Source organism: Neophocaena asiaeorientalis, unplaced genomic scaffold, assembly GCF_003031525.2.
Source record: "Neophocaena asiaeorientalis asiaeorientalis breed wild unplaced genomic scaffold, Neophocaena_asiaeorientalis_V1.1 scaffold251, whole genome shotgun sequence".
Lineage (NCBI taxonomy): Eukaryota > Metazoa > Chordata > Mammalia > Artiodactyla > Phocoenidae > Neophocaena > Neophocaena asiaeorientalis.
The window spans coordinates 9926084-9948893 of record NW_020173377.1 but is presented as its reverse complement, the minus strand read 5'-3'; the positions used below and the strand labels follow the sequence as shown (position 1 = coordinate 9948893).

At 42.1% G+C, this 22810-nt stretch overlaps 1 protein-coding gene across 1 annotated transcript in view; it reads left to right on the top strand.

Moving 5' to 3' along the window:
* Positions 1 to 22810, top strand: part of CADPS (calcium dependent secretion activator) — a gene marked incomplete at its 5' end in the record, with an annotated part of 468533 nt that overhangs the window by 442978 nt on the left and 2745 nt on the right. Inside the window, one exon of the mRNA XM_024746317.1 lies at positions 21877 to 21981. Within this exon, the coding sequence (XP_024602085.1) occupies positions 21877 to 21981 (105 nt within the window). The remainder of the gene's footprint in view (positions 1 to 21876; positions 21982 to 22810) is intronic.

Below are 22810 nucleotides of genomic sequence, written 5' to 3'. Positions count from 1 at the left end.
CATAATTAGATGAAGCTTTGGGATTTATATGTATTTTTTATTTTAAAAATGTATCCATCCCAGCTGTATGCCACAGATTCTGAGTCAGTGGATCTAAGATAGAGCTCAGGCATCTGTTTTTTTAAACAAGTCCAAGGGTTTAATCTGATCAAGAGTCACTGATTTAGAGCAGTGTTTCTCCACGATGGATGATTTTGTCCACCCAGAGTTTGTCTGGAAGTGGTCTGGAGGCGTGTTTGACAGTCACAACTCAGGGGCTAGTGGGGAGGGATGCTACCAACATCTAATGAGCAGATGGTAAACATGGCACTGCCCAGGACAGCCTCCCATGACAAAGAATTATCTGGCCCCCAATTCCAACGATTGCAAAGTTGATGAATCCTGACTTAGTCAATAAAAGATACCGAAAGACATGTTTAGTTCTACTGTTTCTATTAATTCTTTCCTTGTGTCCAACAAAACAACTTTATAACCTTTTTATTTTTATATCTATAGCAACCATACCAAAAGATAGGAGAAGGTACTATTATTTCCATTTTTAAGAGAGGAACCTAAGGTCCAGAAAGAGCTTGCCCAGGACCCCAAGGTCCCAGGGACACCATCTCTTGAAACTGGCTTTTCCATCTCCTGCTCTGTGAGAAAAGTGATAGCATCCATCTGATTCGCCGTTGCATCCCCCCCTCCGTATTCTAGCATATGCGAACCCTCAGTAACTGTGTGTTAAATAAGTATTGATGAATCCCTAGCCTATGTTGTGCACCTTGTTGAGGATATTTTCTATTTCAAATTCTAAGTCAAAAATAGTAATTAAATCCTTTAAGTGTCTCACTATGGATTTTTGCAATTGTCACCTGATTTTTTGTGGAAGCCTTGAATCTATAGTGTTCTGGTTAATTATTATTAATATTTTTTTTTTTTTTTTTGCGGTACGCGGGCCTCTCACTGCCGTGGCCTCTCCCGTTGCGGAGCACAGGCTCCGGACGCGCAGGCTCAGCGGCCATGGCTCACGCTCTGCGGCATGTGGGATCCTCCCAGAGTGGGGCACGAACCCGCGTCCCCTGCATCAGCAGGCGGACTCTCAACCACTGCGCCACCAGGGAAACCCCCGTTCTGGTTAATTTAATGAGGAATGAATTGTTTTGGCCCATTTGGTTTTTTGGTTAATTTGAAGATTTATTGGAAAACCGTTTCTCTTTCAACCCCTACTTTTGAAACACTTTCTAAAATGTCTTAGTTCTGTTTTCTGCCTTACTGAGCGTTTGAAACAGAATCTAATTCTCTGCGTCAAGATCTTTCAGGATTCTGGCTTTACCCTACTTAACCCCAAGTGACACTATCCAGTCATGAAGACGTAAAAAGAGTGACTTATCCAGTATTGCCCTACTAATGACTTCCCCCGCTCCAAATACAGTGATCCTTCTATCATACCCCATGAGGAAGATGGGCTCAAATGTTTATTAGCCAGAAACACATTCTAAAAGCTGCTCTTTTAATTCAATCCCAAAGAGGACTTTTGGAGGGAGGGAAAAGGACAGCTTTCTCCTAAAAGACAAATGCAAACCAGGAGAAAGAACCCCATGAATTGAGGGGTTTAATAAATGGCTGTTTAATAATTACGATAAAATTTCCTTAGACCTCTTTTATGTATATTTTCTGACGGTACATTAGCAATAACCACATCATCTTGTTAAAGGCGTTATTTCTTTTAAGTCTTCTTAGCAGCTCTAGGAGGTGGGTAGCTAATGATCACCATTTTATAGCTATTGAGGCTGATGAGAGCCAGTATTGATCGGGTACCATCTGTGTACCAGGTACTGTTCTAGGCACTTAAATGTAATCATTCATGTACCTCTCATAACTTCCTTGTGAGATAGGTTTTTACAGATAAAGCAGTTGAGTCGCTGAGAGGTAAATTGACTTCACTAAATTCTGAAGGCTGGGAAGTAATCAATCCTAGATCAAACTCCTACCTTTCTGTTGCAGAACAGACACCTAACCATGATGTCTTTCCAGAAAACCTACACTCTTCGAATATGTGCCCCCATCCCCCACTCCAGTGAGTTCTCTGCATCCCACATTCATCTACCGGGGATGTTACTGTAGCGATGTCACTATTTCGTGCTTGGTACCACAGCAGTACTCAAGACAGAAATTTCGATTGTGACCCCCTGGTAGAAAGTGGCTTATTAGTCATGGCTTGTCCACTAACAATGATGGGAGTCGCATAGCTAATCAGGCAGACCCCTTAAGGAAAACTCAACCCTGCCTCTCCTGAATGGAAGGACTTTGTCACCAGGCTCGAGTTCCAGCGACACCAGCAGATCCTAGACCTAAAAGTGGGAGATCCCAGGAAGCGCTCCTATACCCACTTCAGGGTGAAACCCCATCCTCAGAGGAGAGGGACCACAACACAGTGGGGAAGGTTGCATACCATATGTGCCGCAAAAAACACTTCTGCCTAGGCCCAACTAAGGGGTGGGTTTCAGCTTTCAGTCTATATCTCCCTCTGTGTTCTGTCTAAGATCTCTTATCCCATAAGAATAAAGTTTTGTGGTTTATTTAGGGTGGGGGAACAATGGTAACACAATACCATTTCATCGCAGACAGTTGACAAATGGTTTAGGGTAGCAGCTTAAGTTCCTTAAGCAAATCTTGACACAGTGCTGTAATTCAACAACAATGCCCAAGATTTTCCTATGAGGCCCTGTGGACTCTTTTAACCTACCCACATAGCTATGTTTTCAGCGACACTGTGAAGTTTCCCAGATCAGCAGTGCTTTACAGGAGGGGAACAGTAATCCAGAATTACAAAATAACATGGTTATAAAATCCATGCCTAATACAAACGTAGTTGCAACTAAATCATTACGTGGTCATTATCCAATAATGCCTAAGATGTCAGCGATGTGAATGTTTGCAATCTGGTTTCACTAAAGCCCTTCCTTGACTTATTTCCAGCCAAAGATTACAATCAACAATGTGACAGGGTGATAAAAGAGAAAGGAAGGAAGGAAAGGAGGGAGGGAAGCAGGCAGGGAGGAAGGAAGGAAGGAAGGAAGGATGGAAGGGAGGGACGGAGGGAGGGAGGAAAGGAAGGAGTTATTTTTTTTATTCTCTCAGCTTTAAAGAGCTTTCCAGATAGATCGTCAGCTGTCAGCCAACCCTTGAAAGTAGCAAATCCTTTGGCCCCTGGAAGGTTGTCTCTATGCATTGTTTCTGAAGAGTTTGTGTATTCAAAATATGTCTGCTTTGGGCATTCAGTTTCCTAAGTGAGTGCGGGCTCACGGGTAGCAGCTGAGGTCAACACTGTACACCATTTACTGAAGCTCGCTCCTGCCTGTGGTTTCTGGAAATCACCAACTAGTCGTGACTGCAGCACAGGAGGATGTGGACGTGCGAGAATTCTTTTAAAGGCTCCCCACTTGGCTTACAGAGAATTAGAGACACGGAGGCCTGTTTGCCTCTGTTGGTGCACATTAGAAATAAATTTGGGCATTCAGCTTAAAGAACTCACTAACGGCAAGATGCACAAAGACATGCTATTCTGTGTTTCGTGCAGTCTTTGTAAGCCTGGCCAGGCAAGGGGGGTTATCAAAAGAAATATGTAAATAACGCAACCTGCTTCACAAAGGAAAAGAGAATGAAATTAATCCAAAACATCCGTGGCGTAATACTATTTTCTGCCCTCAGCTTTTCTCTTTATGACTTGAGACGCACGGCCTAACAGTCCAGTGCAAACAATATCGTGCTCAAAAAAACCCCAGACCCAGGGCATCCTTCAGTCCCTAGGAAAGAACGCCGAATCAAGTCTTCAGCCTCCCGCACAATATTATTATTAAATCTAACGTGATCATAGCCAAATCTTTGGCTTGGGCACAATCCCCCATTCTCCCTCCTTTTCTTTTTTTTGGGGGGGGAAGGGGGGAAGCATTGGGAGGGCCAAGCCAATCAAAGTTAAAATAAAGTCTCTTTCTAGCAAGACTACTGTCTATAACATGTTGTTCCTTATAGAAAGTGGGATATGGTGGCATTTGCTTGATTAACTTGCTCGACAAAAGTGACAGCTGCTGTGGGTGCCTGCGGATAAGCTGCACGGCGCAGTTCCGCCTTTGTACATCTGTCAGCAAAAAGGGAAGAATAAAGAGTGAAAAGAGACAAATTGGTCCCAAAAGACACTCCATTCAACTTAGGAGGTTTGCCCCATTCAGGCACTCGCTGTGCGCCTCAAGTACTGAGAGCTTATTCAATTTCATTCACTCTTTCGAATGAACCCACAAGTGTTTAATTTCTTATTCTGTCGCCTCAAAAAAAGGAAGGGGGGGTGGAGAAGGCGGAGGGACCTTGTGGACGGAAAGCATTAATGGCAAGGCAGAGGGATCCAGCCTGCACATATTAACTCATGGCTAATTTACGGTTTAACTCTATCTGCTCAGGTCCTAGATCCGTCTGAATGCTTCAACGGGGGACCTGACTCAGCCTTCTCTCCTGGCTGGTGGATCCCAAACCATCTGTAGATGTTGAGAGTACCCAGCAGGGTCAAATGAGTATCTTCTGTAAGGACAGTGGTCTGAGGTTTATGCCCTTTCCAGAGGTGGGATGACGGGCTCCCTAGGATGAGGTTTGTGTTAGCGATCTGGCAAATGTGAGGGTTTTTTCCCACTCCCAGAAAGGTTAAAAAAAAAAAAAAAAAGAGTCACACTCAGTGAGAAGTAGTGAGAGGGGAATATGGTTTCCAGAGATTAAAAATAAAGCAAGAGGAAAGGGCGCTATTGGGAAACAGAGCGTAGCTGTACGCGGTGAAAACACATGTTAACTTTTAAAACGCAGCACTCTGTCTTTCTTTTCTTCATCTCTGATCCCCCGGCATCAGAACTTGTCTTCTGATCTCCTTTATAGGGGCAGTCCCCATGCACCCCTAAATGTTTCCTCCTAGGAGTGTGAGAAGTCTTCACCAGTCCCCCTGCCATCTTTTCTCCTGTGTTCATGACACCGCCTTCTCTTTGAAACCCAGCGCTCCTGGAGCAGCATCTGAGTATTGTCCAGTTCGTTGACTGCTTTTTGGAAACTGGATGCCATCTCTGGCTCCTAAAAAGATCATACCCCTTCCTTATGAGAAATCATTCCCCACAGAGCCCAGGTTCACTAGGGCAGACATGGATCTAATTTTAAAACTGCTTAGAAGACTTTGGAAAAGGGTTCTGGAACCATAGAAATATAGTTGTTGGCTTTTGTTGTCTTGGAATCCCGAGGGCTCTGGACTGTGCCTCCTGGGTTGTATACGAGTATCCTGTCATCTTCTGCTGGGAAACTAGCTGTGCGGTTGAACCAGCAGCATACTGTTTGCCTATTTACCTGAATGTTTTCCATGGAATAACATGGAAGTATGTGAATGTACAGACCATGGTTTTTGTTCTGTTTTGTTTTGTTTTTTAATATTGAGAGTAGGGACTAAAGCAACCTTGCCCAGAATAAAAACTCCCTGAAGTCAATGCAAATTTTCCTGCCTAAGAGCTTCAACTTTGACTTACAAAACTCTCATGAGTCATGACTTTAGAGAAAGTTTAATATGTGCAAATTATGAAATTAGCCCCTAATGTGATTAAACCAACCCTGTTTTAAAAAGACAAAGTTGGCACTCCGCTTTATCTTTCCGTTCAGTACGTGAGTTACAATCCTTATTTTAGAGTATGATTTCTATAATCATTTCTATATGGTATGCAAATTTCTCATTCCGTTGCTTACGTCAATCTGCTTGTGAATTAATGCAGTTAACTCTCAATGCACTTCCCGTACCTAAGAAGCAGTCGGGGGGTGGGCAGATGCTGTTCGTGAATAATCTGATCTCAGTTCGTAGGATGAATCTCTCTCCTCCCTCTGAAGCCCTTGTATGCGTATCAGAGAATAGTTTTCAGATAAATTGTTCACCCTTCTCACACGGATAATAGGTGGTAAGATGTGCCACCACAACCAGAATTTCGTTTTCAACATAATTGAGCTTTAAGGGATTGAGATGACTTGAAAGTGTGAATTTGGATTGTAACTATACATTTTCTCAAAACAGTAGGTTCCTTTGAGAGGACGGAGGCTAAAGGCATGGGGGTCCATTTTCTCAATGCACAGGGAGGCCCAGGACTAAATCCCCAACATATCCAGAGAAAAATAGGCCCCAGAAAAAGGTATTGTTAACCGTGGTGAGTTTGTTCATGTCCAAACTGCACACCTGCCCTGGGCAGCCCAGGCAGCAGACAAGGCCTGGTTAGAAGCCGACTGGGGATTAATCACGTTGGGCTCATTATTTACATCTCTTGGAGAACGAAATAGTCTGAGAAAATCCAGGTACATAAGAGAGCTTTTTCTTTTTCCCTTAAATATCACAGTTTGCCAAAAGGTAGGTATCAGCTTCTGACATTTGCTAAAAAAAACTCATCTAGTTAACAAAAGTCCCAAATACGAGTGTGTCCTGATTTGCTGTGATAGGTCCCGCTGGTCAGCCAGGGGGTGTTAGAACAGCTGGTGTTGGGCCCATGTTCCATCTTTCATTCAGGGCTTGACCACTAGTTACATTTTATTTTATTTTTTTTACTAGTTACATTTTTATTCAATTACTCAGATGTCCAGCAGTTTTCATGTTGTGTACAGGCAAGCACAGATCTAATTTTGATACCTAAATTGGATTCTTTCTTTCAGGACAGCAGGGCTTTGGAGACTAATCAAAAGAGACAGAGGAGAAAGGTATATTTCTCTATTTGGGTACCTTAAGTTCAAAGGTGGAAGGATTTTGCAGGGAGTCATGCCTCGCTCCTCCTTTAACTTGTTATCAAATCGGGCCTGGAGTTATAGGAAAAAAAACATGTATTTGGGGAGCTCACAGGCTTCAGGATCTCTGGAGAGTCAGAAGCAGGAAAAGTAGAATGAACATTAAAAGCCGATTTATTACGTATGGATTACATCTCCTTTTCTCTCTTTTTCATGGAGAATGAATTCATATAAATATGATGCTAGAGAAGTGTAAAATAGGATTTAAAAAGTATCTATCTCCTGGAGTTGTTAGAAGAATTAAATGAGTTTAATCCATATAAACTGCTTAGAATAGTGCCTGGCGCATAAAAAGTGCTCACTAAATGTTTACTCTCATTATTTTTTACTACTGTTATTGTTCATTTTTATTAGTAATGTCACTATAGAATTTTTTTCCAAAGTGGATTCAATGGAACGTTAGTACCCTGAAAGCTGTTACTAGGAGGCTCATGGCAAGTGGTTCTATAGTCAAATACAGCTGGAAAATAGGAAGCAAAGTTCAGTGGGTTTCTTTACTACAGGACTTGTCAGAGCGTTTAATATGTTAATGTAACCCTATGAGTCTGTATCACCAGTAGTATTCAGACAGAGTATACCGTATGCATATATGCATCACAAAGACATCCACAGGCCAGGGGAAAAAATGAAAAGCTGGAAAATGTTAATGCTAGTATCACTTTTATTTCCTTTTAAATTAAAAACTTGAGATTAAGTCCCTCTGGGTAGTTGCTTTGTCCTGTCTGCATTTAGCCCCACTGATAGGATAAAATAGCCAATGTTCCCCAGTAAGAGGCTCCCATTTTCCACCTCCCAAACTTTGGAGAGGAGAGCTGGAGGCCCAAGTGGGGAACATGACTTTCTGTGCCTCTGGGAGGCTGCTGGTCTTTGATGCACACATGTTCTTTTCTTGTTATTGGGCACTGTTCTGTGTCTTCATGATGTTTTTGAAGTCGTCCCACAGCCTCCAATCCATAAACTTCAGAACCACCTTGGATTCCAAAGGTGAAAAGGCCTTGCTCAAAATTTCAGAACAAGTTCTGATCTTGGACAAAGAGAGGAGTAGCCTCCCTCTGGAGCTTTCCAGTCCAAGTATATGTCACCGTTTAAATAAATAAAAAGACACAAACTCTTTGGACTGGTTCAGCTGGGCTGGGAGCCTTGAGATAAGAGGTCACTGGTGTGAGTTACTATGGTAATTGAGTAGTATCAGAGCACTAGTTTTGCTCTCATGAGCATTAAAGCACATAATAATAGGCAAACAACAGTGGTTAAAGCAAGCAGGTAGGATTACTATGTTCTTTTGTCAGAAGTATATAATGTCTTGTAGTCAGTTTTAAAGACTTCTCAACCCTCAAATCCACCCCACCGTCACCTGCTGAGTAATTTTGTATGCTTAATCTCCTGCCCTCAGCTCCCAGATCTCTGCTAATTTGAGGCAAATGGGTATTTCTGACATTAAATAGGGCAGCCAGGAAGCTCTGACCTAGAAAACCTGCATTCTGAAGCACCGAGAAAAAATATTCTTTCACCAATTTTGTTCAGGCTCTTTTGAATGAATGGGTGTGGGGGGAAGTACCTTTCACTGCAACGGGAGGTTGCAGCCGCCCAAGGACGGGATTTTGCAGAACAAGAAAAAAAAAAAGAAAGAAAGAAAGAAAGAAAGAGAAACTTGCCGAGCATCCCCACTCCCAACTTCCCCCATAAAACTTGTCACTTCGCATTGCCATCCGCTACCCCAACAATAATCACTCCGTGCCTACTGCTAATTGCAAGCACAGCTGAGGCCCAGCGGGAGGCCCTTGCACAGTCTCAGGCCTTTATAGGAGGCTCAATCTGTTGTATGGCACTTGTTCACACACAAAAAAACTACCAGCAAAGGCAGAAAGAGGCAGAGTCACAGGTTTCTTGTAATCCCTCCGCCTCCCCGCTGACAGCCCAGCCCTAGAAGCATTCCTGGTTTTGTCCTCCGCTTTACAAAATCTGAAGTGACCTTAAGCTACTAGCATGTCAGCTTTTGAATGTCGAGTTGCCGGCTTCTTCAGGTGCATTAAGGAGCTGGGGGTGGGGGGACTACATCTGGCTTCTGCGTGTCTGTTTGCAGCGCCCCTGGGGCGAGCTGTGGCTTCCTGTAACATGTAAAATATGAGTGTGAACTCAGGGTTCATGGCAAGGAACAGGAGGTCATGCCTCCATTCAGTTCTAAGTAAAGAAGCTGGGAGTTTGCAGATGTTTTTCTGTATGTGTAATGACACCACCTCCCTCCCCAGCCACCGAGCAACCGAGCGCCGTTTTTTGATGAAATGTGCCACAATCAGTGTGCTACTTGCAGATTTATTCATATCAATTTTTGCGATTTATATATTCAGAGACAAGATTGCTATTTCGGCAACTTTATGTTGGATGTCGTACGTTTGCATCTAGAGAAAGAGGGAAAGAAGTATGGGGAAGGGAGGGTGGGCAGAGAAAGAAAAGAAATTAAGTCTGTTCCTCGGGCCACCAGCTGGGGTGTTGTCAAGGAGACAAAGCGTCCAACGGGAGGGTCTGTGTCCCCCTTTTGCCCAGCGGTCACTTCCTGCCCAGGCTTGGAGGTGGGAAATCTGTAGCTCCTGGCCCAGAAGAAGGCCCTTTAATGGCTACTGTGAGAAGGAGAGTGGGATTGGAGATTTGGGGGTGAGCGTCCCGTCAGTAGATGAAGCCCAGGCTACCCGAAGTAAGGTCTTCCCTTCCTCCCTCGGGGTCAAGGATAGGCCCAAGAAGGTCTTTGGCATGGGCCTCCATGTGGGCCTGGAAGGGGGCATCCAGCCCTTCCTTGTCTACCTTGCCACCCTCTAAGATGAGAAAGGAATTAAGCCTCCTGTGAAATTCCTGCTTGCAGAAATCAGAAATTTCTGTTTCCAGCCCAAAAAGCCTCATACTGTATTTTCACCAAAGGAAGACATTGGTCGAGCAAACACGGAGATTAATCCTCCTTAGCCTGGGGAATAAATGCTCCTCCGTGGGGCAGTGTTAATTGCTGAGCTGGGTGCAAAGATCATTTGGAGGCATTTAAGAAATACATGATTTTTATTAGCATAACTGTTCCATGTAGGAGTTATTTCTCAGCAAAGGGCAAAAGCTTTGCCTGCCTCGCTTTATTAGCCTAATTCTACTTAATTGTTTCCTAAAATAGGGGCTTCCTGAACACACATTCCAAACCTTAATAAGTCTGTTGCGGGGTAGGGTGGGGGAGTGATTCTGCATGGGGGAGCCGCTGCCCTTTTGGGCAGAGGGAACCGGGGTCTCAGGGCTGAGTGCTGCTTGATCAAATCTGTGCGTGGAACATCAGGGGGCGGGAAGGGGATGGGGGAGTCTCCGTGAAAACATATGAGGTGACGCATCACGCAGTGTGAAAAATGCATCCTTTCTTGTTGTTTGGACCCAATCCTCCATGAGGATTCTCAGTTCTCATCTCTGGGCTTCATTTAATTCTCTTTCACAGATTTAGAAATGTTGGCCCCGTGGCATGTTTTAAATAAACCCAATAAGTGACTGAGCAAATGCTACCAGATATGTTCTTTGTTCTGCAGTCGCAGAACTCGGCCTTGAGAAATTGTCTCAGCCCTGGGATTAGATGAAATGCCCCTGTTCCTCATGCACGTAATTTTTTGGCTTTTTGTGAAACGCGGTTGGGTGTTCCAGATTAGAATATGTACCTTGCTACCTAGCCGTGCTTTCTTTAGCAAAGTTTCCTATTCAGTAAGGGAGCAATTTTGCATTTCCCTTCTTTTTGTTTTGATTGTGGTAAAGCAAGCATAACGTAAAATCGATGATCAGGTTAACCATTTCAAAGGGTGCGGTTCGGTGGAGTTAAGTTACACTGTTGTGCAACCACTTTCTAGAACTCTTGCAAAACTGAAACTCTATAGCCATTAAACAGTAACTCCGCATTTCCTCCACCCCACCCCCTGGCAACCACCGTTCTTTGTTCTATGAATTTGACTATTCTAGACACCTTATGTAAGTGGAATCATATAATATTTGTCTTTTTCAGTGGCTTATTTTACTTAGCGTAATATCCTCAAGGTTCCTCCATGTGATGGCATGTGACAGGATTTCCTTCCTTTTTAAGGCTGAATAATGTTCCATCGTGTATAGATACCACCTTTTGTTTATCCATTCATCTGTCAATAGACACTTGGGTTGCTTCTGCCTTTTAGCTGTTGCAAATATCGCTGCTCTGAACATGGGTGTGCAGATATCTCTTCAAGATCCTGCTTTCAGTTTCTTTGCATCTGTGCTCACAAGTGGAATTGCTGGATCTCCATCTTTTTATAACAGCACATACTCAGGTTGTGGAAATGGTGGAAGAACGGTATCTGAGTGTAAGTTGAGATCGCGTTCGCAGTTGAAAATTCACTTTCGTGCCTCTGCTTTCCCATCCTTTGCCTTTCTGTCTTTAGGAAAATATCTATCCGTTGATCTTTGACTTAGTTTTCTCATTCAGAGGTGGTAAACTTTCCAGCAATATCTTAGGAGTATTAGGAAAGCAAGCCTTTTGGATATTATCACATCTCCTTGCAGGTGACCATCCACCATATTGAGACATATTGGGCAGGATACAAGGGGATTTGTTACTTCTTGGATTTCATACAGTCTGATTGATTCAGAAGCGACGAACTTGTTTCTGGTCTGGCTTTGGGTAGCTTGGAAAGCTTACTGAGATTGTCAACAACTTCCTCAAACCATTAAAAAAACAAACAAACAAACAAACAAACAAACAAAAACAGAGAATGTGCCTTCCAGAGAGAGAGAGACCCCGGTATAGCCTGTATAAGCTAAGCTTTGTATTAAACTCTCCTGCTTGATTTACTTTCAGAAAGGATCCTTCAGGACTCTTACTTCCCTTGTATTTTCTCCCAGGCACCTAAAAGTGATAGTAATGACTTGGTTAGAAGGCTGCAATGCATTAAATCAGGAGTCCAAATACGCAGTCATCATTTTGATCATCCATTTGAAATATCATTGCTAAAGACACTTGTTGCTGGATATTCCTCCATATTTCATATTTCTCCGGGTTTAGAGAGTTGAAATTTCGTCTTGAAGAGATAACTGCTTATTTTAGTAAAAGAATATTAAGGTATCATTTAGGCTCTTTCTAAGGAGGTTAAAAATAAAATTGCTAAAAAAATAAAAATAATAAAATAAAATAAAACAGCTCCCAAATGTGAAATTCTACACGTTCCTATAGAAGAAGCAAACATTTTACGCAGTAGCAATTTAAATCAAAGTTTTTAAAAAAATTATTTCGTTTGCACTACCTCTTCCTTATGAGAAGAAGCTAAAGGCAAAGAGTTGTGGGTGCTTTTCACACCAGGTTGTAGATTACCACAGTCTCTGGAGCCACGGTTTCAGCAAGGAGCCTCTGACTTCCTCCTCAGTGTTGATTGCATCAGACTTTCAGGGGGATGCGATCCAGAGTTTAGAACCTTGAAAAGCCACGGCACTAAGACAGCTTCATAAAGATTTCAATGAAATGGTTTTTAGGCAACCAGAGAATTAATGTTTTTTAAAAAAAACCCAGCCTCTACTAAAAGGGACACTTGAGATAGCCTGGAAGGTTATTCTGATTATCTATACCCTCTGATTTTGGTGTCGGTTATCTTCGGTGTCTTTGTGCTTTTAGCTGGGCGTCCTGAAGCTGTGACTGGAAATACCCATTTCTAGGAGCAATTGTTTTGGTGGATCATATCCTGAATTACAGTAACACTCAAGTAAGGCAAAAGATTGCATCTTTCAACTGCGTATCCATTTTTTAAGGTACTCAGATGATATGCCCCCTTAGAAAGGCATATCAGCTCCCTTGGGGAGCTCTGACAAACCCTGAAACTTGCGTGCAGTCTTTCGTTTGTGCCCACATGGCACAGATGTCTTGAACATGCCAAGGTTTCTTTGTCAAGCCCTCTCTGAATCCGGATTAGAACACCAAATACAACCAGGTCCCTGGTGATCCTTAGCCCTAAAGAGATCTGTGAAGCTGTGGAATTGCAGCTCAGGCTAATGAAGCTGTGGGGACTTTGGTAGAAGCGTGGAGAAACCCCTGATGAAGTTTTTCACATGCTCTTAAATTACCCAAATTGTAAGGAAGAAATATGCATTGAAAGTTTCAAATGTAAAAGATTTCATTACAGTATTTCAATACAGCCATTTACATAGGTTGTGGGTTTTTTTTCCCCCTAACTAATAATAACCCACTTTTGTCACAAAAAGCAAAATGAAGAACTTAGTCACATGGGTGTGGTCAAAGTATTATCTTCCTCTTTGCCCCCTTGCCAACAAATAAAATGTCCTTTCGTCATTAGACAGTCGAGGCAAGGTGCTGCGGCAGTTTCTCTGCTGTGTGGCTGTGTTGAGCTGGAGAAAGGGTACTTTCCAAAGAGGAGATCAAAATCTTCCAGGTTTCACTGTGTTTCTTCAGTCCAGAAATTCAGGTTGGTTACCAAGAGGTTACAAATTACCTTTTTGCTCAGATCTTTTTTGAAGAATGGAAGCTGCTTAGAAAGCTTTGCACAACCTTGAAGAGCTCGCACTTAGGGAGATACTCTTTCTTATTCGTGAAGCAGGGTAGGATAGCGGGGCTAAGATAGTAACAGGTAACACTCAGTATGTGCCCGGCGCTATTGTAAGCACACCACACATATTAACTCATTTAATCCCCACAACAACCCTAAATGGTTTTTATTATCATCCCCATTTAGCAGATGAGAAAACTGAGGCACAGGGAGGTTAAGGGATTTATCAAGATTCAAACACAGGACAGGCCTGATTCAAGTCTATTCTCCTAGCCACTAGGCTGTACTGCCTCTCAGCCTCTTGAGTCCAGGTTCCATCTCTTGCTAGCTGCTAGAACACCTTACTTCTCTGAGCCTCAGTTTCCTCATCTGTGAAGCAAGACTACAGGTGATAATAAAGACTCAACTATTTACACTTCAGTCATGAACTGCCCAGGCATTGAGAGCTTTGCCTCCCTGGCATATATAGCATGAACATGCCAGTTTCAAAGGAAATATATATTTGCAAATAAGCCAACCATAAGACTCAGGTCCTTGTGAATTTCAACTATCATTCATGCTCAGGATGTATTGGACTGAGTCACAGGTTTTTGTTTTTTATAAATTTATTTATTTATTTTTGGCTGCGTTGGGTCTTCATTGCTGCACTCGAGCTTTCTCTAATTGAGGCGAGAGGGGGCTACTCTTCGTTGCGGTGCATGGGCTTCTCATTGCGGTGGCTTCTCTCGTTTTGGAGCATGGGCTCTAGGCGCGCAGGCTTCAGTAGTTGTGGCTCACAGGCTCTAGAGCGCAGGCTCAGTAGTCGTGGTGCATGGGCTTAGTTGCTCTGCGGCATGTGGGATCCTCCCAGACCAGGGCTCGAACCTGTGTCGCTGCATTTGCAGGTGGACTCCCAACCATTGCGCCACCAGGTAAGTCCCTGAGTCACAGTTTTTAATCAAAGAAAGTGTGTGAAGATGTGTGTTTGTGCATGGTGCAGTTATTGGTCCTTAGGTGAAATACCAAATTTTCTAAAAGCTCATTTTCACTATATTGGACTAAATATTACCTTCCATTGTAGGCACGGGGCAGCATGTCTTGTTCAGAAGGTGTGTGTATGTGCGTGTGTTTTGCTAAAAGTGACACACTGCAGTATACGCATGTTAGACTTCAATAAAATGTTTCTTTAAAGAAAAAAGCAACACAGGAAGAACTGAGTTTTGCACTAAACTATTTTCATTGGATTTGTGACTCTGCCTAAAATTTCTCTTCTAGCACTTCTGGTGACATCTTTAATTACACATGAAACTGAATTTCCCCAAGGTTCTATTTTACTCTCCCTGTTCACAGAAAATGTTAAAACTTATAATGGATAATTTTTCAGAAATGAAATTTGTATCAATGTCATAACTTCTGTATCTCCAAAACTCTGTTAGGAAAGTTCACTTCATTGTGACCAAGGCAATATTTCTAGTTGTATTTCTGATTGAAAACTCAAACTACCCACAGTGAGAATTTTCTTTTAGTAGCAATTGCTGAGTTACCAACCGAAGAGAAAGTAAGAAGAGATTAGGTAGGGCTACGGGGGAAATTAAAAATACGTTGATGCTAACACAACATTGTAAATCAACTATACTCCAATAAAAAAATTGTTTTAATTTAAAAACCATATATATATATATATATATATATATATATATGTTGGAATATATATATATATTTTCAAACAATAAACAAATGCGGTAAAATGTTAACAATAGGTGAATCTGGGTAAAGGGTATATGGGTATCATTTATACTACTTTATTTTTACAACTTTTCTAAGTTTTAAAGTATTTCTAAGTAAAACAGAATATGCATATTATATAATAAATATATTTTCTGATTAATAAATACATTGATGCTACCTAAGAAATGGCACCTCTCGTCCCCATCCAACTTTCTAATCATTTCCCTTAAGAGTCAGCAATGATTGTCTCTCATCCATTAGTTCTTTAAGGCTGTTGAGTGGTTTTCCGTGGGAAAACCCCTGACTCCCCTCCCTCTGCCTAGTGACTTTCTAAGCTCATAAAAAAGTAGAATCTTTTCAACACCAGGCCAAGCTTGGGCTCTGAGGGAGACAGATCCAAGAGCATTATCCTACCCATACACTTGTCCTTTGAGAAGTTCAGAGCTGAATGACTTTGCTGAAAAGGCACCTGGAAACTAGAGCTGTTTCTATATAAACAAGCCATTGCTTTTTAAAATTATTGAGCTGAATGTGACAGCTCATACAGATGCAGTGGTAAATAACCAACTTGAAGCCTGTCCCACTGCTTACTAGTTGTGTGACCACAGGCTACTTATTTAACTTATCTATGCCCCTTTTTCTCATCTACAAAACAGGGCTGTTAATAATATTGAAACTCTATTGTTTGTTTTGTTTTTTAATTTTATTTTTTATTGAAGTATAGTTGATTTACAATGTTGTGTTAATTTGCACTGTACAGCAGTGACTCAGTTTTATACACACACACACACACACACACACATTCTTTTTTATATTCTTTTCCATTATGATTTATCCCAGGACATTGAATATAGTTCCCTGTGCTCTACAGTGGGACCTTGTTGTCCATCCATTCTATATGTAATAGTTTGTATCTGCCAACCCCAAACTCCCAGTCCATCCCTCCCCTTATAGATACTCTTAAGAGTTCAACTCGATGATGAAATTATACAATGCTTGTGGAGTGCTCTTCACAGTGCTTGTACATTGTAAGGACTCGGTATTCAATGAGTAGGTAACTATTTTTATTAATTTTGTGAATGTGTATGTATGTGTGTATTAGGAATCCTGTACAAAATAGGACTTTGTTAAAAACTGAGACTCTATAAAGTCCTGTGGAATGGTATTGTCTGATGGGGGGTTGTGTAAGTTACGCGGGTATGTTACCCTTGTAATTAATGAGTATGGAAACACATCCAGTGGTTCTGTCTCCTTTTCAGCCTCTGTCCCTTGTTTTCGTTGCCACTCAGGTATGCGATGTGGCTGGCTCCAAAAACAAATGAATCATTAACAGTAAGGTCCCTTTAGGACGTTGAATTAACATCAAGATAGGGGTGGGAGTAGGGAATTTAGACTCATCTAGGTGGCTGTGATGACAGAGGCATAAAGGCAGCAGCAATCACTGGAGGAACACTCTATCCTGCTGATGAGGGATTATCCAAATCCAAGTGAAAGTCCATTTTCTGGGAACCCTATAGTGTCCCGTGAGGTGTGCAGTATTCATCCTGTCTCACAATCCTGCAGCACTTCCCAAGGATAAAGTTCCCAGGGGAAACTGAACCCAAGCCTGGGGGACTAGGGAGAGGTGAATGATTCACTTCTCAGTTGCAAAATTTAAGGAGGAGCCAGAAAATATAGTAATCAAATACATATTTTAATATGTTAAAAAAATCAAAATGAATGCAAAAAATCCGTGATGAACAAAATACTAAAATGTTCATTAAAGGCAGAATCCGATCCTGCACTTGCAAGATCCTGCCTCACCCGCCTCACCCCAGTCCTAGCTGTAGTGAGCCCCTACATGACAGAGAGACATGTTGCGTATAACGATTCTTCTGCATGAAGTCAGTGTAGTTGCAGGGCAGAATGTGTGGCCCGATTATCGGCAAGTTAATTTCTACTGGAAATGGATCAAGAAAATTCTTCTGTACGGTATATTACAAGGATACCTGTTATGTTTTTGAGAGTAATAATAACAGCACAGGGGGCTTCCCTGGTGGCACAGTGGTTGAGAATCTGCCTGTTAATGCAGGGGACACGGGTTCGAGCCCTGGTCCGGGAAGATCCCACATGCCACGGAGCAACTAGGCCCGTGAGCCAGAACTGCTGAGCCTGCGCGTCTGGAGCCTGTGCTGCGCAACGAGAGAGGCCGCAATAGTGAGAGGCCCGCGCACCGCAACGAGGAGTGGCCCCCGCTTGCCACAACTAGAGAAAGCCCTCGCACAGAAACGAAGACCCAACACAGCCCTAAATAAATAAATTAATTAAAAAAAAATAAATAACAGCACAGGCTAAATTTTATTGAGTGCCTACTATGTGACAGTCACTATGCTAGGCACTTTACATAATTATCTCTTTTAACACTCACAGTAATCCTATGAAGTAAGTGTTAACCCCAAGAGAAGACTAGGGGTCCGAAAGTTAAGTAGCTTGCTTGAGTTTATCCAGCTAATAAGTAGCCAGCCCAAGCTGAAGCTGTAATTTATCCACACAGGGTTTGAAAAATCACTCGTTATTTGTCTGAATCCTTTGAATCCAGTATATAAATCTAGGTCAGTATAGTTTTAAATGTGTAGAATGCACCCAGGATGGTTTTCTAGGTTTGGGTGATGATCTAACACAAACAACTTTACAGTGGAATTACTTTGAGCTAGTCATGTGTCCTGTAAGACTTGCATATGATTCCAGAGATATTCCAATAGGAATAATTTCTTCCACCATTGCATGCCTTTCTCTGGTCACTTGCTCTGCTTTCTTCCTTGTTTTGTGGTATTTCTTGGGTTGAGAAAGAGAGAGAAAAAGAGGAGAGAGGTGATGTTAATGGTGATGATGACGAAGATGGTGGTGGTGACGGTGATGTGAGAATTGTGACGATGCTGGTGGTGGTGGTGGTCTTGGTAGTAGCTAACATATATTGAGGCCTTATTATGTGCCAAGTACTGTGATGTGAGCTTTATTAACATTAATTCATTTAGTATCAAAAAGCCTATGAAAGGCTGATTAATTCCCATTTTCTGACTGAGAAAATGAGTCTCTGAGAATATAAGTAACTTGCCCAAGATCGCAAACCTAGGCAAAAGAGAGGTAAGGCCTGTGCTCTCAACAACTATGATGGAAGAAAGGGAGGGAGGGAGCGAGGGAGGGAAGGGAGGGAAGGAAAAGAATTAAATGGCACTGTTTTAGATCAACCTTCCAGGTTCTCTTTTTGTGCATTCAATGAAAAAAAAATTTTTTTATTGAAGTATAGTCGATTTACAATGTCATGTTAGTTTCAGGTGATTTTAACTACCCAAGAAGTTCCTGCAGGCCAGAGCTATGACGGGCGTCCTTTTGGCTTCCAACTCTAACACCTTCACAGAATTATCCCCAGAGAACATACTTTAGAGGTACCCAGGGTACTGGGGATTTTATTTCTCTAGGGCTTTTTTAGGCTTAAAGTAACCTTATGTAGAAAGTTTCCATTTAATATACCTGAATTAAGGGCAGGCAGCAAAGGAGTCGTGAGTATGCTTAAATACTTAGTATATGTCATCAGCTCACAATTTTTATTTCTAAGGGTTTAGAGTGCATTTTACCAAAATTTTAGTGCCCAGGTATCAGGCTGTCTCTGGAAAAGGCATATCTGAACCAGAGACAAAACAAAGTGGGGAGAACTTAAAATGTTTGATGAATTTCCTCTTTTGAAGAATCATAACAGATCTACTGTATTAGCATCGATCTCAAATAAAGCAAACCTGATTAATAAGCACTGTGAACTGACTGTTATAACAACTGGCTTTCTGGAAGGGAGAATGCCCTGGTTTGTGGCATTTGCCAATTTCCATAGGGTAAAAACCCCCACTAAGGCCTATTTCTAGATATCAGTGTGATACCCCCGAATGCACAGTTGGGAAGTGATACACAAGATCAGCTCTCGTGTCCAGTGCATTATTACACCCTCCTAGGGAGGAGTCATTAGGTGATCAGCTTTTTCACTCCAGTGCCTAATCCTGGGAAACTGCCATTTCTGGACTCACTAGCTGTGTGACCTTGGGCAAGTCACTTCACCTCTCTGGGCCTTTGTTTCCTCCTCTACAAAGGAGGAGCTCTGTGGAAGATCCCCTTCACCTCTAATGTTTTAAAGTTCTAGAAGGCAGTGACTCCTGCTTTCTCCAACATCCAAGTGCCTTTAAGCGCCTTTCTGGAAAACCAAGTTAGCGCTGTGCTTCATCCAAGAGTGCCTCCAATTTCATCTACTGAGCATAAGGTTTGGAAAGGCGTGACTTACTCCCTTTTGCCTCTTGAAATGTGTAGCCAATGGGGCATCATACATTTTTTACACTTCTTTTGCTAGATGTGAGATCCAGGAGAAAAAGCATGGATGTTCCAGGGCTTTCTTGTTCTCCTGGGGTGGGAATCTGTGAGCGTGATGCGCTGATCCATCCATCGCTACATGCATTTCCTACCGCCCTACCCTTTCAACAGCAGAGAAAGAGTATTGATAGCAGTCTACCTTTCCCTTTTTATTTTTTAATAGCCAAAAGCCATTTACAAGAATGGGAATTACTTATATAAAATGGGGGCTGGGGGGAGTTCGTTATTTTTTTCCCCTGAAAGGTGGCATATCTCTCAGCAAAGAAAAAAAGGCATGTTGCACAAGGCTTGCTGGCAGTGATAGAAGCCAGCGCTGGTTTGCCCGTTGTCACAGCCAAAGCAAAATGCCACCTCTGCCTAGAAGCCAGAGTGCCACATTCCTCTTTTGTGTCCCTGAGATGCACTCATCGTGGGGTCCTGGTCTTGTAGGTTTGGCCAGGAGGTCACCCAGGTTCCTTTGAAGGTCATTTTCCAACCCCAGGAGGTAGGAGTCGGGGGTAGGGGGCGTTGCTCATGACTCTCAAAATAGATTATTTGAGCCCCCAGATTTCATGTCAGAATAAGTTAGTAAATATGGAATTTGAGGCCTGGGGTAAACACGAGAGGTCCCCCAGCTGAGAGTAAAGTAGGGCTATAGAAACACCCATGACCTAGTCATATTCCTGTCCCTAGCCCCTTAACAAACCCAGATGCAATGACATCAAGAGCTCCAGAATCCGAAGCCAGGAGGTGCCAAAAACACCTCCACATGTGAAATGTTCTCACTCCTAGAGGGGAAAACCTGTCCATGCCTGAAGCAGCTTGACCAGGGCAAACCCGCTCCCTACGTGGAGTGAACTGCAGATCTCAAGAAAAAAATCCCTCCCCCCCCCACTCCTCCTGCTCCCTTGGGGAGGGACAGAAGGTTCCTGAAACTGACAGTTTCGCCTCCGTGATCTTTAAAAGAGCAGAAGTTGGCTGTGAGGCTGCAGTGCTGCCTTGATTGGGGTAGTGTGGTCTCTGTTTGCGGCTGGGCTCCAAGGAGAGCCACAATTGGCTCTGATGAGGAAAGAGCCTAGGAACGAAAGATTGCAAAGAGGGCTTCTGAACGCCATGGCTGAGACTGTGTCGTTTCTTGCAAGGTGAAACTTGGCAGTTCTACCTTGCAAGTAAAAACCCAAATTAATTTTTTTTTTTTTAAAGAAATTAAGTCAGAAACAAGGCTTCGGAAAAACTGTGAGTGTTAGGCATAAACTGATTTTGGATGATCTTTAGGTGAGAAAGGGTGGAGTTACCATCAGAAACATGTTTTTATTTATGCTTTTCAAATCTCCACTGGTGTGCGTGTGCGTGTGTGCGTGTGCGTGTTGGTTAACAGGAGAGTATGCAGCGTTTCAATTCTCTAACCACTTTTTTTTTACATCTTTTCTGCGCACAGTTCATATACATGCCCTATAAATAAATATATAGGTCCATCCACACCTTTTCATTTTATTTGTAAATTGTTTGGTATAAGCGGCAATGCGTAATGAAACCTGGTGAAGTTTAAAAGATTAGATTTTTTTTTTTTGTACTGACACTTCATAACACAGTTCATATGTCTCCGAGTGAGATTTATGAATATATGAGCAGTACTGCAAAATTATACCGCACCAGAGACTCCGTGCACCACAGGGGTGGCAGTCTAAAGTGACACAGCTTCAAGCATTTTTCACAGACAAGAAGCAAAATTTAACCCCCTTAAGGGGAAGTATGATTTCAACAGCTTGAAATGAGCTCATTTGTAGATGTTTTTTTTTCCTCTCATCTTCCATAATTTTTTGGTGTTAAGATTAAAACAGATTGCACAGCCAACGTAAGGCCACATAAGCTGCCCAGAGTATAATTTGGCCCTTAAAGAGAAACCCTCCTTCATTGTCTTTACCCGAATGCCCCTCTAGAGTAAATGTAGGTAAACTTTGCCCTAAACTCCTCAGGCTCTCAGCCTGACGCCTAGAATTGTCCTAAGCAGACAGGGTCTGGATTTTTTCAAAAGGTAAGTAGCACGTGGCATCGATTGGTTCAGTGGAGAAGCCCCCATCGTCGTGGACACCCGAGGCAATGGCGTTAGGACACAAACAGTGACTTAAATCTCAACTGAGTAAAATGAACCAACAAAAAAGAGAATCAGAAGAGCAAACGGTGGTCTTTATGAATCGATTGTATATGAGGTGTGTATAGTGGAAGAGTTCTGTTTTCTATTCAAAGTCCAAACCGATCTCTTTTCGGCTGATCTGGTACCTCGTGATTTTTGCGTCAATTACTGTTCATGATCTCTGTGCTCTCAAATTCTCTTTAACCATTTTGTTTTCCTCTTGGAACAGAGCAGGGTGCTCACACGTGGCCTGTTTCGTCTCTGTTCTTTAAATGCTCCGTGATGTGTTGGCTGGAGAACTTTTGTCTTTTTTTTCAGCAATGGTACAGCAGCTCCATGAACGTGATCTGTACCTGGCTGACGGACCGGATGGACTTACAGCTTCACATTTATCAGTTGAAAACACTAATTAGGATGGTAAAGGTAAAAGAAAACATAATGATTCTCCTTTGCAAACAGCTCACTGAAATACATTTCATTGGCAAGCTGCAGAACTTCCTTAACACAAAAAATATTAGTTTGTGTATAAAACAAGGTGATTCCTAAAACAGTATCTCAGGCAAGAAAAACCGGTGAAATCACTTTGGGATGCCTGGTTAATTTATCACTCAGACATCAAAGGGAAATTTAATAAAAAGGAATTTGATATTTTATCCAGACTGGAAAAATACTTTATGTATTTGCCATGCAAATATACTGCAAGAGCCATCACGCCCTTTGCATTAAACTTTCAAAAGCTGGCTTTTGGGTACCACTGTGCTAATCGCATCCCTTACCAATTTCATTTATGGTTTAATTAAATAAAATTTTGCCACAATTAATTTAATAGAAATATTTACCTCCGGCTCTTTCTAAATATGTCCTGTGATCATTATCTGGATGCAAATCAGTATTGTTCTTTGTAGTTAATTGAAGTAGTTTCTCTTACAATGCGTGTATACAGTCAAATGTAAAGGATCACGAAGGTGAGGTAACATACCCTGAACGTAGCTTTTTTTTCCCCCTGTTCTTGTGTGTGTGCCTTGGACTAATGATAATTATTTCAGCGTGAAATCACAGTGGTTTACATGAAATAATAAGATCACAGAAGGGGGTAAATACATTTTTGATCATTTCAGTTTCCATTTGATGCTTCACCATAGAGGGTTTTGAAACATTCGTACGCAAAAATCTCATTCAGAGCACAGTCTCTTTAAAAATATTTTAATGATAAAACGGAGATGAATTTCCATTTCTTAACAGTTTTCCAAAA